We start from the raw sequence: 18796 nt of genomic DNA on the forward strand, positions 1-18796 counted from the left end.
GGGGCTGCACTAAACCTCGCGTCCTGCATGCCCATGTCCTGTGACTTTGCGGCTCTTCCCACCAAGAGCTGGCAGCTGTCCTCCCTCCCCTTGAAGCTCGGCGGGCCTGTGAATGGCCTTGACTCCTGGCCTGGGCTTCGAGAGACCTGGCAGTCTCCGTTCGGCCGCCTTGGAGTGCTAAGCCACCAGCTAGCCCACTGGAGAGACTGCACGGAAATGGAGGAGCAGGCTGGCCTCCAGCCGTCCGGCCTCCCCAGCTGAGACAGACCTGGCCGGAACCCCCGAGGATCTTCTGGCCCCAGTCAGGTCTCCCTAATCAACACCACGCACAGCAGTGATGAGCTGTCTTTACCAGGCCCTGCCCAGGTTGCTCACTGGAGCAAAGAAATGGTGGTTGTTATTTTGGACCACTGAATTTTGGGGTGGTTGTCATGTAGCAATCAATGACTGATAGGGTCCCTTAGGCCTTTTAGCATCATCTTCACCTGAACTTGGCTTAGATCAGGTTGAGTTCTTTGGCCTCGGCTAATTGGATAAGGGGATGAGCATCTGAGTTAGGGCAACCAATCCATTGGTTGGCAGGCGGCCAATCAGACTTTTCTCCTCTGGAGATTGTGAATGAAGAGATTAGAGATCCTAGCAAGCCAGATTCCGCAGGAGACTGGAATTGAAGTTTTGGAATGGAAACTGCGGTGACTTTTAACCCTGTGTTGTCAGAGGAACATCAAATTGGGGAGAGAAGCAGGGAAGGTGATACAGACCACGGAACTAGGTTCTGTGAGGTCCTCAGTAAATCACTTGATTCCAGATGGTCTGAGCTGCACCCCTTCCTTATACCTCATGAACCCTGACTCCAGGCCCTGAAAGGCCCAAGTCTCCCAGGACTCTTGATAGCAGCCGGAGTCTACATGGATCCTCTGACCCCTTCTCCCTGGCTCCCTGTCACCTCCATCCCTGCAAACACACGCAGGTGGTGGCCTTGTCCTCCAGGGCCCCAGGGCATGACCAGTCTTTCTGTCCTGGGCAAACAGCAGTGATGGCCTGGGTCTGCTCCCATCCTCCCACACAGCCCTGAGGCCTTTGGCAGCAAATCAGAGGGCATCACCAGGCTTGGCTTCTACCCCAGTCTCAACTGAAGCTCCAGCTCCCTGTTTCCCACTGTCTCCCATATAGTCCCTTTCCTTCCCTGTTCCTGAGTTCACCTGCCACTTCCCTGCCTGTCTGTAAGGATGCCATGTAACAGTGCCAGTGATCACTGCACAGCAAGCAGCTGTCACACCTGAGATAGAATTGGACCTGACCCCAAAGCCCTTGCCCATCCATCACTCTGCTGTATGACTCGGAGTGGGTCACTTCCCGTCTCCGGGCCCCAGATTCTCACTGGTGAGGGGCACACCGGGGGCGGGGAGATGGGGGTGGCCGTGATCTGGGTGCTTGCTGCAGTCTGATTTTGCAACATTCCCCCTTCGATCTCACGGGGCTCTTGAGTTCACAACTATCTTCAATACATAGATGTCCCACGCCTAGGAGGGGGCAGTTCTAAAACCCAGGCTTCCTTTGCTTGGGTCAACCCAACCTCCTGCCCTGGGGCATTCACATTCCCCCAAAAGAACTCTCTCCCATATCTGAAAACAACCTCACAATTTTCTTGTGTCCTTGAAGTTCCTCAGAGGTCTGTTTCCCTCAAGGTAGCCAAGGAGAAATTGGCCCCTTGAACCTCTTGTTCTTACCAGAAACTTGTGAAGTCCCAGGCATCTCAGAGGGGTAAGTAACAATCCCACAGGCTGGCTCCTGAGGGAGAACAGTGCCCACCAACGTATCTAGGGCTGGAGCCATGGACAACCTGTGCACCTGTCTCTCTGGAGGTAAGCAGGCCTATCAGCTTCCTGAAGCTTCACATACCACTGGCCTCTTGTTATGTACAAGCCACGCCCTTGCCCAAGGACTCCCCTCCCTGCTCCTGTGCTCCCCAAAGTGGTGTCCTGCTAGGTGGGGGTCGCCTGGCTCTGAGCAGCCCTCAGCTAGGCTTAGAAGTCTGTGGCTTGGGAGTCTAGACCTCCCAGGCCCTGGTTCTGAAACTTCGAAGCTGTGCGGCTTTGGATACGCTACCACCCTCTCTGGTCCTCAGTCTCTGCATCTGTACCAAAGTTTGCCTTGATAGTAACCACCACCACCATTGGCAGAGGGCGTACTGGGCGTCAGGCAGCACACCAAACAGATCCACCCGCGCCCCTTCATTTAATGTCCTAACGACCAAAAGGAGTATAAGATCATCTCTTTACGTGAGAGATAAGCAGACCAAGGCTCAGAGGGGTTAAGTAACAATCCTGAACACTCGGTAAGTGCTAGAACAGGACCTCCAACCCAGATCTGACCGCAAAGCTGAGCCTATAATCATGTCTAGGCTGCTCCCCAGGGACCATCAACCTTTACCATACCAGCATCCCCGAATCCAATGGGGAGAGGCTCCTGCTTGTTCCGGGGGATAAAACCACAGTTCCGAGGGCTTGAGGCCTCCCCAGGGCCAAGGACAGCTGTGGGGTGGTTGCTGAGGGTGCAGGGGGGCAGGGCAACGTGACCCAGCTGCAAAGCTGCATCAGCAGCAGGCTCTCCGGACCCCTGCAGATGAGCCGAGGGAGGGAGGGAGGGAGTGAGTACCCCTCTGTGCCCGTCTGGGCTCACCATGCCCCCACCAGAGGCTTGCTTCAGAAGGTGCTACCCAGTCCGTGCCTGCTCAGGTTGGGCATGTGAGCCCTGGGAGGAGTCCCAGTCGGAGACGCTACGTTCTGGAAATCTCTGCCGAGGGCTGACTTCCCAAGGGCTTCCCCTCCACGTTCAGCTACGTCTGTGCCTGTCCATTCCTGCATCACGGACCCTTTGACCTGAGGACTTCCAGGCAGCAGGCCTCACCCCGCCTCGGAGCTGAATCCAACAGGTCCCCCAGGAGAAAGAGGAACCGTGGAGGGGAGAAGCCAGGCCTGCCTGACCCCAGCGCCCTCCCTGCCCGACGGAGATACTGGCCTTCCAAGCCAGGCCCCTCAGAGTCAGGGAGAGTTACAAGGCTACCAGACTGGCCCTTGGCACCTCTGTCATCTGGGGCAGCCCCTCCCAGGGCAGAGTGTGGAGTGGCTGGGTTCGGTATGAGTGGGCAGGGCAGCTTCTGACCCTCCAGGTCAGCCCAGTACAGGGGGCCCCATTCCCCAACCCACGACTCTCCAGAGCCCGGGCTAGGCTCAGCAGACGGTGCCGGCCTGGGCTACTGTTCTAGCAGGAGCCTCTCTAAGTCCCTGGAGCGAGCGGCCCTTCCCGGGCCTGCCCAGGGTCTGCCCCCAACCCTGACCCCATGGAGAGCCCTTCAGGAGCCCCACCCCCACGGTGAGATAATAATGACCATAATGAGAACAGTCACCCACACATGTGCACAGCGCTTTACAGGTTACAAAGTGTTTCACATACATCATCTCATCAATTCCTCACAACAGCCCTGTGAGGTAGGCAGGGCGGGGAGTCACGTTTTCCATTTGTACAATGTGGAGACTGAGGCCCAGAGAGGGTCAGTGACCTGTCTGAAGCCACACAGTAGGTCAGCGACAGAGCTGGGACCAGAGGTTAGGCCTCGGTCCCGCCTCCAGCCCCTGGCTCTCTCCACCGACTATGCTGTCCTCCAGGAGGACCCCAGCCCCTGTCCAGAGTCTCAGCCACACACGAGCCAGGCCCCCGACCCCTGGCAGTAGTGCTTCCTGGCATCTTGGCCAACAGCCTCCACCCCCATCAGGCAGCCCTATCTCTCCTCCACCTGCTACCTGCAAATGGCCAGCCCAGAGCCAGCCCGCACCTGCCTCCCCTGCCTACTCCTGTCAGCTGCCCGGGCAGGTGGGGCCGGAGCCTCCTTTCCTGTTTTCCTGAGTGATCCCTCCCCATAGGGGAAGAGAAGAGAAAGGAGGAAGAGGAGGAGAAAGCGGGGGGGTGGGGGAGGAGGAGGAAGAGAAAAACAAGAAACTGAGTTGGAAGAGGGCCCTGGAGCAATCAGGACGTCAAAAGTTTGCATTCCGACTAGCTATAGGAAATAGTTTTTTTTTCTCTTTTTATTATTTCAAGTTTTCATAAAAATCCATAATTATTGAAACCCAAGTTACAGAGGAAGTTCGTAACTTTTTTTTTTAATTGAATTATTGACTGTGCCACGTGTCGGTCTGTCGGCTTCCGACTCCAGTCTGTCAACGTGTGCCCCTGTGCAGGTGGGATCCCCAGGCCTGGCCTGCAGAGGTCCTGGTAGGCAGAGGGCAAGTGGTGAGGGCCAGCGGAGGGGGCGGAGGAGGGGAGCCGCAGGGAACAGGGTGTGTGTGCGTTTGTGTGTGTATGTGTGTAGGGCCAGGGCGGCAAGGGGAGGCGGGAGGGCCCAAGGAGTGAGCACAGCAGCCAGGTCCCTTCCCCTGCCCGGCCTGCCCCGGGGGTCCCTGCTCCCCTGCCCCATCCTCAGATCATCTTCATGTTGAACTTGCGGGGTGCATCGGCGGAGCTGATACCCGCGTCCGACTTGCGGGGCACGTACTCAATCTCGATGTTGTGCTTCGTGTTTCCCTTGCCCCGGCTCCAGAGGAACAGCAGCACCAGGCAGAAGAGGACGACACCCAGGAAGGAGATGAAGCCCATGGTGGTGGCGATGATGAGGGTCTTGATGTCGAAGGGGAAAGGCACGGTGGCTCGGGTGCTGTTGGCCTCTCCCTCACCCGGCTGGTTGGAGATGAAAGCGAAGGTCTTGTTGGGCTGATGGGGCCAGTCAGGCGAGTAGCTGCGCACGTGCAGGTGGGCGGGCATGGAGTCGTTGCCCCCAGCATTGGCTGCGATGCACAGGTACGTGCCGTTGTCCTGCACCTGGGCGTAGCGCACCTCCAGCGTGCCATCGGGAAAGACGGTGAGCCGCCCGTTGCTCTTGGCCGAGACCAGGTGCTTGCGGGGCGACAGCCAGAGGATGGCAGGTGGTGGGTCGCCATCTGCCCTGCACACGAACTGCACTGTGTGGCCCTCATCCACGAACACCTGCTGGGCTTTGCGGTCCCGGATGCGGGCGCGGCGGCAGGTGAAGTAGTTGGGCAGGAGCACGTCAGGAAAGTCCTTGAACTCCTTGCCCTGGACGAACTCGGGCGTGGCACATGTGGGCTGCTGCCGGTTGAAGTTGAGCCGCCAGCGGCGCCGGAAGACCCACAGCAGCCGACAGTCACAGGCCAGCGGGTTGGAGTCCAGGATGAGCGTCTCCAGGTTGCCCACCGAGTGGAAGGCCGACTCCTCCAGAGTAGTCAGCTGGTTGCCCGAGACGTTGAGCACACGCAGATAGTTGAGGCCGCGGAAGGCATAGGGCTCCACGACGGCCAGCTGCCCGCCCACCAGCTGGAGCTCCTGCAGCCGCAGCAGCTCATGCAACATGGAACCCTCGATGGCGCTGATGGGGTTGTAGGAGAGGTTGAGGAAGCGGAGATAGACCAGGTGGCGCACAGCCAGGTAGGGCACGGAGGTCAGGTTGCAGTGCGTGATGGACAAGGAGGTCAGGTTGAGGCCATAGAGGCAGTTGGGGGTCATGGTGTCCAGGTAGGGCCAATGCGAGATTTCTAAGACCTTGAGCCGGTACAGCCTCTTGAAGGAGTAGTCCCGGATGGCATTGATGCTGAGATGCCGGAGCCGGAGGACGATGAGACTGTGCAGGTGTGACAGCGCCTCTGTGGGGATGGAGGTCAGGTTACACTTCTCCAGCGTCAGCCGCTCCAGGCTGTTGAGGCCGCTGAAGGCGCGATGAGAGATATAGACGAGGTCGTTGTCGCCCACCTCCAGCGACTTGAGGTTGTACAGGTCCTGGAACATGTAGTCCAGCAGGATGACGATCTTGTTCTCGCTGATGTCCAGCTTGGTCAGGTTGCTGAGGCCCGTGAACACGCCCAGCGGGATGAGCTTCAGCCGGTTGCTGCGCAGCCCCAGCGTCCGAAGGCTGAAGAGGTTGTTGAAGGCGCCGGGCTCCACAGCGCTCACGATGTTCTCGTTGAGCTCCAGCTCTTCCAGGTGTGGGAAGCTGGCGAACTCGTCCTGGTTGAGCGTCTTGATGCGGTTCTTGCCCAGGTCCAGCAGGCGGGTCTCGGTGGGGATGCCCTCGGGGACTGCCACGAAGCGTTTGCGATGGCAGAGCACCGCGCGGTCCTGTGCCGAGCACTCGCAGCGTGGCGGGCAGCCGGTGGCTGAACCTGACAGCACCGAGCCCAGCACCAGCAGGAGGATGGGCTGCCAGCAGGCCAGGAGGGGGCTGGGCATGCTCCTCGCGCCCCCCGCCAGCATCCTCTCGCTCACCTGCAGCCAGGAGCAAGCACAGGACGGAGGGTGTGGTTAGAGGATGGTGTTTGGGCCAGCCCCGAGCTGGGCCCTCCTGCCCTGTTTGGGGGGGGGGCGGTCCCTGACACCGCCGGGGCGGTGAGGTCCAGATGCCTGGGTCAGAGAGCCTCCCACCACCCCATGCTGCGTCCTCCGTGCTCCTTACCCTGCCCAGAGCCCTCCCAGAGGAACTCCCCAGCATTTCTGGGATTGGGGTGGGAGTGCACAGAAGGGGCAGGGTCGTCTCAGAGGAGCCTGGTATGGGCAGTCCAGGCGGTGTCCACCTCCTTTATATTTTATGCCTCGCAGGCAAGCACCCCATACCCAGCCGCACACCCTGAGCCTCAGCTTCCCCTGGTGCTCATCAGGGATAAAGCCAGACCAGCTGAGTTGCCCTCAGGGATCACACAGGGAATCAAAGGGGCTCAAAGGCTGAAGCCTCTGGGAACAGCCTGCGGAGGAGCGTGTCTGGTCCCGGGCCTGCCAGGCCAGGGCTCCAGAAGCTGCTGGGGGCCACCCTCAGCCTGAACTTCCCCAAGCCCCGATACCTCAGAACCCTCCTTGCCCGCACTGCAGCTAAGCCCCCAGCCCGAGAGCCCTGGGATATCAGCAAACCCAGTTTGTCATGAATCTGCTCCCCAGTGGGCTTTCCGCGCAGAAAGTCCCAGAATGCTGGAACTCTGCCCTGATGCCTTGCCGTGGAGTCTCTCTGACTCTCCCCTTCCTCCGGGTCTGCTGTGACCCCCCCCAGACTCCTGAGCTCAGGGCTCAGGGCCCAGCAAATGAGTGTTCCTGGTCTTGGCCCCTGCAGTTGTTTCTTCCAGGAAGGCCCCTTCCCCTGCCTGTTGAAACCCCATCTCCACAGTCTGATTTAATGGCCACTGCTCCAAGAAGATTTTTCTGACCCCTCAGTGGGAGATCGGGGGAGATGAAGGACCACCAGACTTTGTCTCTCAGGGTTCCGATCTCGCTCCTCCTAGAGCCAGGGTTCTGGGCAGCTGCTGGTCTGAGGTGGGGGCCATCAGGGTCCACCATGGGCTGCCACAGGCCGACAGCTGGAGACCCAGTCCCTACTGAGGCACTGACGATGCAAGGCTCTTACAGCTGGGCCCTGAGAAACATGCAGGGTTTGGGTTCCCATGACAAGGATAATGGCACCAAGGGAGGGGCCTGGCTTGAGCACAGGCTACAGGAGGAGTAGGCAAGAGATGTGCGGGAGCTAGCCCCTCCATGACTCTCTGCCAGCCGCCTTGAGAGATGACTTGTTCCCATTTACGCCCAGACTGCCGCCCCATCTCCTCCGTCCCTCCTCTATTCCACTGCCTGGGAAACTGCCCCAGCAGGGCAAGGAGGGGGCTAGGAGGGCAAGTGTGGACTTCTCCAAACTCCCGAGGGTGGGCCAGAGGGTCTTAAGGGGCTGAACCAGAGCCCGACCGATGGCTGCCTGTTCATATACTCCACTCGCATGGTACCAGGGGGCGTTCTGTGCAGGAAGGGGAAGCCTAGGTGGGGAGGGTTCCCACATCTCTCCCTTAGCTCTCCCAGCCCCACTTCTACACTGGTACAGTGCATCTGCTCTCAAGGTCACAGGTCTTATCACTCAGCGCCCCTTCAGGTGATGGGGTCTCAAGGAGCTTGTGGCTCCAGCCTGCAGAGGGGGGTGGATGTGGGACCAGAGTTCTGCTCTGTGAGACAAGCCACACACCTTCCAGGGCTCCAGCAGTCTCTCCCAGGCCTGAGAGGTGCTCCCTGGTTGGTGACAGACTAAGTGACTGATTAACCAGAGGGGGCTCTGGGTGTCACTGACACGTTATGGCATCTTCAAGGTTTTGTTATCCCCAGCGGCTTTGTCCACAGCCCCCGCCTCTCTCATACTCTCTCTAGACTCTGGTTCGTCCTCCCCCACCCCACCCCCACCAGGCCATTTTCCACAGTCACACACGCTCCAGTGACCCACCAGAGAAGCAAACATCCTGACAGGCGATCAATAAGTAATTGGGCCGGCAGCTGGGGCCAGCGTGGGTGTGAGGCTGGGGTGTGAGGCTGGGGACCTGGAGAGCTAAACAGGACTTGGGGCGCCCAGCTCAGGGCTGGGCTGGTGGGCAAGGTGGGGGTTGCTGGAGAGGGGGCTGTGGACCGAGAGTGGGGGTGGTCAGGGCACAGCTCACCTGAGATGTTGGGAAACCCTCACACACACACCAGAATGAGGCTTTCAAAGCCACCACCACCTTGCCTCACCAGACCCCCATCTGCATCGCCTACCAGCCTGCCTATTACATGTACCCACCCAGGTGTCCCTCCGCCCCTTTTCCTTCTGGAGACCTCTCCCAGCCTCCTAGCCCAGTGGCCTTTGTGACCTCCTCAAAGGCCACCTCCTCCATGAAGCCATCCGTAACCTACGCAGTCAGAAATCATCTTTCTCCTGGAACATCGAAGCATCTTACACTTATTAGTAGAGATATTTTGCGACTCCTGTACAGCACATGCCTGTAAAAATCACTTGAGCCAACTGACAGAAAATATTGGGCCATAAGTCGATAAAAAGATAAGGCAGGCCAGTAAGGGAAGAATACCACCCAGTCCGGTGTAATGACAAAAGGGGTGAGCTTCCTGGCAACCTGAATGAAGAGGGAAATATGTTCCAAAGCCTCAGCACTTGCCACTGCAGCTGTGTGTTCGATGCTGGGTCAGTCATGGTAGCTCCTGCCTCACAGAACAGCCCCCCGTGATATTCTTGGACAGAGCGTACATAGGAGTTTTCTGCAGGGGTTGAGGGCCCTCTGAGTGAGCAGTGAGAGACCTGGGGAATTCAAATCTGTTGATGGAAAAGCTGACTGGCATGGCCTTGCCTGGCTGCCCTCCGCCCCCCATCCCACCCTGACCCCCTGCAGATCAAAAGGCAATGCACGCCAGGACCAACACAGCTTCAGGAGGGCACGGCCCGCAGACTGCCTCACCCCTCACCTTTTACATGTGGCTTTCCTGAAAGGAGAAGAAACTGAGGCCTGGAGAGTTTAAGAGGCCTGCCCAAGCCTGGCACAGCAGGAGCACTGCACACAGGCCAAGTCTCCCAGTCTAACCATCTCCCACCATGGGGTCCCTGTCATCTAGGGGCGGTGCCGGGGCTGTGTCTACGGGGGACACCAGAGCTGCTGAGCAGGCAATGAGTCGCTCCTGCCTTCCCGGCACCGTGAATCCTGCTGGTTATTCCTGCAACTGCAAAGGAGAAGTGTTTTATGCACTTTAATCAGCGTTTTGTTTCGAATCCCTGCCCCCTGAAGGGCTTCCCACAAGGGCAAGAGTTTAAAAATTGGACCAATAAATACAAAGGGAATAAACATCAAAGGCAGGCACGTGGGCAAGCAGAGGGAGAGCTGTGCCCGGGGCACAGTGTTCAGACCCCATGGCAGCCTGGGTCCTCCCAGTGCCCGAGCGGCGCGGGAGGCCGTGCCGTCAGACCTGCGTGCAGCGGGCCGCCTCCACCACCACACTCTCACTCCTGTGCCAGGCCCTAACTGCTTGGCTCTGTTGCTCCCCACACCGGCCACGCTGCTGTGTGACCTCAGGCAAGGCCTGCCCTCTCTGGTCTGCTTCCTCCAATGTGCAGTGAGGGGTGGATTCCAGGCTCCCCGAGAGAGCCCACAGCAGAAGCTGACTTCCTCCAGCTAGAAACTCAACATTCTCAAACCTGGTTAGGGGTGAAGAGGAGCGGGGGCTCGGGCTCCAAACTGTAGCTCCACTGGGGCTGGAAGGATCTATGTGAAAGGCCTTACCATGGGGCTGTGCCCTGTGGGGCTCAGGATGAGACAGGTGGCTGATGGGGACAGAAGGGGCAGGGGACTTAGGGAGGGAGGCCAGGGGTGACTCCATCCCAAAAGAGGTATTTTTTTTTTAACCATTTACAGATGAGAACCCAGGCTTCCAAAAGGGAATTCATTTGCCTTCAGCCTAGGCACAAAATTAGGGGGCAGCAGAGCTCCATTCCTCCTGGTCAGCTTGCTTGCCCGGAGAGCTGCCAGCTGTGAATGCTTGTGGACACATGGTGGGGGGGGGGGCATCAGGGCAGTGGGTGAGGGCCAGGACCCAAGGCAGGCACCTGTCTTCGGATAACTGCAAGCAGGCACCCTGCCCCCCCCAAACCCCACAAAAGCCTTTCCTCAACTGCGTGTGTTGAACACACTAAATTTTTCCTCCAGTGCCTGCCGCCACGGTCTCTGTTGGAGTCTCACCTAGTTCCGGTGCAGCACGGAATGGAAGGGTTAGTTACTTTACTTTTACAGTATCGATATTTCATGGTGTTCCCACTCAGCGTTCTGCAGGGAGCACAGGGCTCCCCAGCACACATAGGCGTGGGGTCCTGGGCAGGGAGGCACCCGCTGCCATGGCTGGGGGCCCAGGACCTCTGGGGGGTAGCCCGGCTGTGGGACCTGAGCGCCTGCAGCAGGCTGTTGCCCCATGTGGAAATGAGGTGTGCACCATCACGCCCTGTCCTGCCAGGCTCCGTGTCTGATGGGGTCTGCAGCAGGGGGCAGTGAGGAGGGATGGCTGGCTTGGGGAGGGGGCCGAGGGGGTCTGCCTGCAGCCCTATCCAGCTCTGCCTACCCCCACCCCCGAAATAAGCTGGAGAGAGGAAAGTTGACAGAAATAGAGAAGAAAAGATACACGGCGGTAGGCGGGGCACACAGGAAAGAAAGGGAGGAGGAGAGGCAGAGAAAACAGAGGAGAGAGATGGGTACCCAGGGCAGCAGGCAGTAGGGGCAGCCTAGGTTGGGGGGCGAGGGGCAGAGAGGGAGTGAGCTTGGCCCGCAGACTCAACTACCCACCACAGGGCCTGTTACTACATCCTGGCCTGGTCCCATCCCACGCAGGAGGGCTGATTGCTCAGGAAGGGGAAGGCACTCCTGCAAAGGTGACCAGGGAACAGGCAGAGTCCTCGTGACTTGCCCTGTCCCAAGTCCCCGCCTGCCTACCTGAGGTCCCCTTCTTGGCCTTCAGTTCCAGACATGGCCGCCCCCCACCCCGGATCCCGCTTCCTGAAATGAAGTGTGTCCGTGGCAGGGAGCAGGGTGGACGTGGGGATGGAGTAGGTCTGTCTAGGAAGCCCTCTATGGTCAGGGTCGGGGCCTGTCTCCCACAGTGCCAGCTGACTGCCCACCATAGGCCCAGAGCACTCCCACTCGGCTTGCAGAATCCAGCTCAAGAAGGGATCACCCCTCTGGGTGCCCCCTCTGGATCTCTGAGGGGGTCTGCTGTGTTTGCCTTGCTCCCTCACCCCCTTTCAGGGGTTTCACAGTTCCTGAGGACTCCCCTCTGTGTCACCCAAATTAGGAGCCCCCAGGGGAGGGCTGGGGCTGATGGAACCACGCCCATCTTCAAAGGGGCAGGAGAGCCAGTCAAACCAAGGCTGGGGCAGCTCCTGAGAACAGCCCCTCCTAGGCTAGGCTCTTCAGAGAGCTTCCTGGAGGAGGAGGAGGCATCCCCTGAGCTGAGGCTCCACAGGCCAAGAAGAGAAGGGGAGGTCATTGTGTGAGGGATGGAAGTAGTGCAAACTACAGGTCTGTGTGTGGGGGGGGGGTGGAGCATCCAGGGACTTCTATTGCTTCTCTCCTACCCCAAATCCTGACCAGTTGGGGCGCTCCTTCTAAAGCTACGTCCATTCATGGCTTTCCAGGCTATCCCTGCTGAGGTGTGAATGGCTGATAATGGTTGCAGCGTGAACTGCTAAGGGTGCAAACTCAGTCCAAGGCCAGCCTAATTGGGCCGGGGTTGCCTCCTGCACAGGGAGTGTGGGAGGGCAGAGAATCCTGAAAGGAAGGGTTGGGTGCTCCGGCTGGGCTCCCACCAGAGAAATCCAGCCTGTGTGGCCATGCGGAGCGACAGCACAGCAGCCATCGGCAGCCTCCGTCTGTCTCCTCCCAGGCTGCTCAGCCTGCCTTGGCCTGTCCTCTCCCTTGTCCTCCCTCCTTCAGCTGCCCCTCCCCCGACGGGGACAAAAAAAAAACAACCTGGGAAGAAAATTGAGGTCATGTCCTTTGTCGTGTATAATTCTTTATTTCCTCTTGCTCTTGGTTCTGGCAGAATTGCCTGGCCCTCAGGGCGCGCGCGTGTGTGTGCTGCGCGCACAGGGGATGGTGGCCCACCATGTGGGTGTAGTGGGCCTGCTGTCCCTCCCTCTCACCACTCCACTGGCCCAGTGCCTCCAGCATGCTTGGGAACTCAAGTTTCTTTCCATAGTGCTCAGCGGGCCTCTCGGCAGCAGCCAGGTTCGAGGCTGCTGGCTGGGCCCGGCGTGACTGCCTGCCTGCTCACTAGGGCAGCTGCCTCTGTGGGTCCTGGGCAAGCACCCACCCCCATGCCTCTGAGGGCGGGATGCCCTACCCACCCCACAGCCCACTCCACAGGAGCACAGCTGCTCTCAGGAGCTGCCGGCCTTCCGGCCAGCCCACAGCTCCAAGCCATTTTCAGGATAAATTATGAATTTTAATTGTCAAAGCATCTTAGTGTTTAAAGGCTTCTATATATAGGCTCTGGCCTCCAGGAGTGGCCAGCTTGGTGGGGCTGGGGTAGGGCAAGGCCCAGAGGAAGCCACATCTCAGGGAGCAAAGGGCACTGGGCCCACAGGTCCCATGCCAAGGCTCCAGTCGGGGCTCACTGCACACCTGCCCTGCTGTGTGACCTTGGGTGAACCCTGGACCACTCTGGGCCCTGACGGCCCCTCCACAGGCTTGTTCTGAGGGAAGAGTCCAGCTGGGAAGCTAGGAGCTGTCCTGGGAAGCGTGGGAGGGAGCCACTGGTTCTAGGAAACTTCCTTATTGTCTGTGCTGAGCCCACCCGAGGAAAAAGCATCCTTCCTTGGCTTGGAGCTGTCCCAGAGGACAGGCAAGGAGGGCTAGGCAAGCACCCACGTGGTGACGTGAGGAGGCTCAAGGAAAACCCATGTCCCTACCCACTACCTCTCCCTTCCCACCTTTTCCCGGCTCCTAAACACCAACCCAGGCTCACAAGGGCAAGAAGAAACCGCTGAAGGTCTCTGGCTTCATCCACCACCCAAGCCATCTTGGTAGGTGCCTGGCAGATCCCCTCATCCCTTCCTGACTGCCCCAGTCCTCAGGGTTCCTCTGTCTTGGGAACAACTTAGGTAGGCCCATCTCAGGCTTTGGAGGCCTGGACACCAGCCAACCCCCACCCTGCTAGGCCATCAGCCTTGAGCCTGAAAGAAGAGGAGCTCATGGCCTCAGAGGCCCAGGGCAGGGAGCAGGCAGCGGTAAAACCAGCAGGGGCACTGGAAGTCCCGAGACTTGATCAATAGGATGAAGACAAGAGCCTTTCATGTGCCAGGCTCTTAAATCTAAGCAGTTTACATACAAAACTTTATTTCTCCCACCACAGCGTGTGGAGGTAGGTTGTGTCATTATTCCCATTTTGCAGATAGAAAATAGAGAAGCACAAAATGAAAAAGGTTCTGTAAGTTGCTCAATCAAGGTCACAAAGAGGTTCTGTAACTTGTTCAAGGTCACACGGCGAGTAGGCTATGAACTCAAACACGAGCTTCCTTCCTCTTCACAACCATCTTATTAGGTTGGTACTATGATCCCCGTTTTACAGATGAAAAAACTGAGGCACAGAGAGGTAGGGCAGCCTGCCATGAATCACACAGTGATGGACAGCAGAGCTGGGACGGGGCCCGAGGTGGCTGAATCTGAGGCTGTCTGACCACTCCTGCAGACTATGCTGCCTTTCTCTGATTCAGTTTCAAGGGCCTGCTGAGCTGTAGGACCCTGTGGGCAAGTGGCTTCCTGTCTCAAGGCTCAAAACTCCTCAGGGAAGGGGAGGACAGTACCCCTCTAGGGGCTGGGGGCAGAGAGTTCAAAGAGAAGGAAGGAAAGAGATATTTGGATCGAACATACAGAGTGCTCTGCAGAATGACCCCAACAACCCTCGCCATGTATCCACTTCGTGGATGAGGACTGAGGCTCAAGACACTAGTTTACCTCCCCACAGTCCCCGAGATCATCTGACTCCAGAGGCCCGGTAACCCTAGAGACACCCCCCACACACAGGTGAGGGAAGTGAGGCCTGAGAGCATCAGGGACTTGTCCTAGGTCCAAGGGCATCTCAGGGCCACGGCCTCAGAAGAACCCAGCCTCTACCCCCCTTCTTTCCCCAGCGTAGTGCCAGGACACCGCGGTGGGGGTAGATCAGGGTCAAGAGAAGCTTTGAGTTACTAATGCCTCAAAAAGGTGAAAAGATTGAAAAACAACCCCCAGTACATCCCAAACCAAGGTCCAGTGAGTTTTTTAGAGCATGGGCAAGCTATAAAGAAAAATGCCCTTCTACCACCACTGAATATTCAAAGTGCTCTCTGCTCCAGTGAATCTTGGCCAACCCCTCACCCAAACCCATTTTTCCAACCTGTACACCGAGATCAAATCAAGAGGCGGCGAGCCCCTCTGCTCAGACGGGGCTGGGGCATGCTCTGCTCTGCTCAGGAACTGAGGACCCCTTCGCCCGGCTACATGTTCATGAGAAGCCCAGGCTTGAGCATAGGCAAACCTCTAAGAGGTGTCCCAAGGCACAGAGGGCAAAGAGCCTGGTGCAGGCCAAGAGGGTGGTGTCAAAACGCACGGGAGGCCCAATTCAGCTCAGTGTGAGGACTCAAATGGAAGACCAGATGGCCCAGGATGGAAGACCTGGCTTCGTAGCAGTGGGTGAGTAGCGTGCCCCAAGACAAAAGCAACCCGGGACACCAACGGGAAAGCCTTCTGCTCCCATACGCACCTCAGCAGCCCCTCTCAGCTCTGAGACACCCCCATCTCACACCCACGTAAAGGGACCTGAGATGGCCACCCCCCCTCCCCCCCAAGCTCCATCTACAGCCCTCCTGGGGCTGGGCCAGGCAGAGGAAGCCTGCAGGCCGGCGGGCCCCGCCCCCTCCCAGAGCCACAGGCAGGTTCTCTATAGAGCGAAGCAGAGGACACGGCAGAGAGAGATTAATTCCCTGAAAGGGGGAAAAAATAGAAAAACACACACACACACCACACACCCTAATAACATGTAATAAGAGGTTGGAGACAAGGAACAATGCCCTGGTAATGTCACCCTGGCGGCAATCAATTTGGGTGTCACATGAAATAGGCATAATTATTCCGCCAGCCCTGTTGCTCGTCTCTAACCAGCTCCAGGGGCCCAGGTCCGGGAGGGGAAAGCGGCCCCAGAATCAATCCTTGGGGCACCAGGCTGGCGGAGGGAGCGGCTCCGAATCACCTCGCCAGCACCGAGCTTCTTGGCCTCTGTGGGGACACAGGGGGCTTGAGGGCCCCCTGAGGGGAACTTGCTGCCGCCAAGGAGCCACCTTGCTCAGCCATCCCCCTCACTCTCTCGGGTGGGCAAGAGCAATCAGGGAGGACTCCCCAAGGAGATGGGAATGAAGGAAGAACAAGATACCTTTTTTCATCCAGATCTGGTTTCCAGTTCACCAAACTCTTATGAAGTACTCCCCAGTGCCTAACCTCAGGCCAGACCCCAGGGTGTGGAGAAAGGGTTTTCAGGGGGGACAATCTCTCTCCCTCTGCCAAGCCAGGACCGCCCCTGCCCATCCTCGGGGTGAACACAGAACCCCTGGGGTCCTGTGCAAGACTTAAGCTCTCTTTGCTCCTCCTTTATACCCCCTTCCCTGGGGAGTCCTTCTGAGTGCCCTTACCCATCCCTGAGCTCAGAGCTTATAGAGACAGCAGCCCCACTAACTGGGGAACTCTGAGGGACAAAGGGGACAATCGCTCCCTAAGCACCTGTTACACATTGGCTACAGGCCATCTCGGCCCCATTTCCTACATCAGAAACCCTGAATTCTGGAAATACACAGTAAGACCATAACATAACACCGTTTTACTCTCAACCAATTGGTAAAAACCAAGATGGCTGACCACACCGAGCGCTGGCGAGGGTGGGGAGCACTGCGGACACTGTTCTCCAACTGCAGGGCATAAGTGGTCCAACTAATCTGGAAGACACTTCACCACGTTTTCGAGGACAGCTGAATATGCCCACGCCCTACGGCCCAGCAATTCCGCTCCCAGCCGTGTGCTCCAGAGACCCTCTGCGTGCTCACGAGACCGGACAAGGTGGCTCCCGGCAGCATTGTCTGTGAGAACCAGAAGGGGAATGACCCACAGAGAAGAACGATAAATCCGTGGCAGTAGGTTCAAATGGCAGCACGTTACACACCAGGGCAAACAAATGAACTACATCTACCATTATTTGCAACAATATAAACGAAGCTTAGGAATATGAAGTTGAGGGGGGGGGAAGCAAATTCCAGATGGCTGTATCCGGTTTCAGGCTCTTTTTCAAAGTTCAAAGGTAACCCAAACTGAACAATTTCCATATACTAAAATACATGGCTTTAAAAAGGCAAGGGAGGGGCGCCTGGGTGGCTCAGTGGGTTAAAGCCTCTGACTTCAGCTCAGGTCATGATCCCAGGATCCTGGGATGGAGCCCCTCATCGGGCTCTCTGCTCAGCAGGGAGCCTGCTTCCTCCTTTCTCTCTCTGCCTGCCTCTCTGCCTACTTGTGATCTCTGTCAAATGAATAAATAAATAAATAAATCTTTAAAAAAATAAATAAAATAAAATAAAAAGGCAAGGGAATGCTAACTAGGTAATTAGGAGAGTGGCTGCCTCAGAGAAAGAGACCAAGGAATCAAGTGAGGAAGCCCGTGGAAGATGGACACGATTGTTAGAGCCCTAGTGTTCAGCTTAGGAAGTAGCATTGTTGTATTTGTAACACTTTTATTATCCCTAATGCTAAATACATTAATCAGTTACCAGGTCATGCCCAGATGAGTGAGCCCTGAGCCCCAGGGGTCAGGCAGAAGGCATTCTAGATCAAGCTTATCAGCTGGGGACTTGGGGCAAGTCATTCCACCTCTCTGGCTCTCTCCCTTTTCTCAGCTATAACATCAAATCTCCGTACCAGTTACAGGGAAAAGACTGAGAACACATCACCGATATAAATTATGAATAGCTAGCATTTCTTGAGAGCTTACTGTGTACTAAGCACTGTTCTAAATGCTTTGCATATATTAGCATACTTAATCCTCCTGCTGGCCCTAGAGGTAAATACCCTTGCTAGCCTTACTTTATGGATAAGAAAACTGAGGCCTGGTGAGATTAAGAAATTCAGCAGAGGTGGAGCTGAGGTCTGAAACCTGGCATCTGGCTCCAGGGTCCACGCTCAACAAGTTCACTATAAAGTGACATCAAATGAACCAAGTACACATGAGGAGAAGACTGTCGTCAGCACGGCTCTCCTGGACCCACAGCACCCAAGGACATACATTCATTCATTCATTCATTCATTCATTCATTCAACACATAAACAAAGGTCAGTATCAAGAATGCCTCAGATGCATTTGGAAATGAACTTGCCTTACCACACTCTTTCTACAAAGAACCCTCCCAATTCTGGAATCCCCGGTTTTCTATGTGTCTGCAAAGTCTGCTACCACCTCAGGACCTACTCGTCTCTCTCTTTCTGGAGGACCTCTGGCGACCGCAACCTCCCCCAAATAAGTCCCACCCTTCTCTGAGTTCGGGTGGGCTACTAAGTGTACTGCCTGGGCACCCTTGACATCACCTAGCTCTGTCTATCCATACAGGTAGAGGACTTCGTGTCCCTTCCAAGCAGTCCTTGCCACCAGCCAATAGATGCTCCCTGGTACCTCCCAGTGTCTTCCCTATCCTGAGGGCCAAGCAGGGGAGCTCAGTGGGTGGGTATATGACTGCCCAGGGTTGAACATTCAAGGCAATCCATGGGAGCCCCAAAAGGGCATAGTCCAGGGCAAAACAGACAGGAGACCCTGCGTCTGGAAGGCTCCATCTGTCCTCTGAGTGCCACACGGAGGACAGCAGGACCAAAAGACCCTGACTAGCAAGCTAAGGCTCTGACTTTGAAATCACCATTGTCTGCCTCCTCCCCTCCCTGGCCTTTCATGAGCCCCACAGGACCAGCTGACACAGTGCCTCATTCCTCCATGGGACCCTGTTTAAATCACTACGGTGCCTCCCTTCTCCAAAGGAATGCACTCTCGGCCCCATTGTGATCCTCCAGCTGTTTGCTCCAAGAGGCACCAGGAGACAGGACCAGATGAGCCATCCCTGCTACCTGTCTGGCTTTATGCTGAACAAAGACCCCCCCCCCCCCCCACACACACACGAGAGGATTTGGGGTCTTTTTTGTTTGTTTTTTTGGTTGTGTGTGTGTGTGTCTGAAATTCTGAGTTTTAGAGAACAGTAACTAGTAAAGGGCAATGTGGGTGCTCAGAGGCAGGGGAGGGAGCACTGGCCACTAGAATCAAAGAGGACTACCGCAAGGGGCAGAGTAGTCTCTCCAGGCACACAGGGCCCTCTGCCCACAAGCCAAGATTCTTGGGTTTTGAACACACA

At 57.1% G+C, this 18796-nt stretch overlaps 1 protein-coding gene across 6 annotated transcripts in view; it reads right to left on the reverse strand.

The window, feature by feature from the left end:
- Positions 1-3412: 3412 nt before the first annotated feature.
- The window catches only part of LINGO1 (leucine rich repeat and Ig domain containing 1), a 191868-nt gene continuing 176484 nt past the window's right edge, over positions 3413-18796 (reverse strand). For all 6 annotated transcript variants that reach the window (XM_047738960.1, XM_047738961.1, XM_047738959.1 and 3 more), the window contains one exon: positions 3413-6333. In XM_047738960.1, coding sequence (XP_047594916.1) covers positions 4477-6321 — 1845 coding nt within the window. In that variant the 5' untranslated portion in view covers positions 6322-6333 and the 3' untranslated portion in view covers positions 3413-4476. The remainder of the gene's footprint in view (positions 6334-18796) is intronic.

This window comes from Lutra lutra, chromosome 7, assembly GCF_902655055.1.
Source record: "Lutra lutra chromosome 7, mLutLut1.2, whole genome shotgun sequence".
NCBI lineage: Eukaryota > Metazoa > Chordata > Mammalia > Carnivora > Mustelidae > Lutra > Lutra lutra.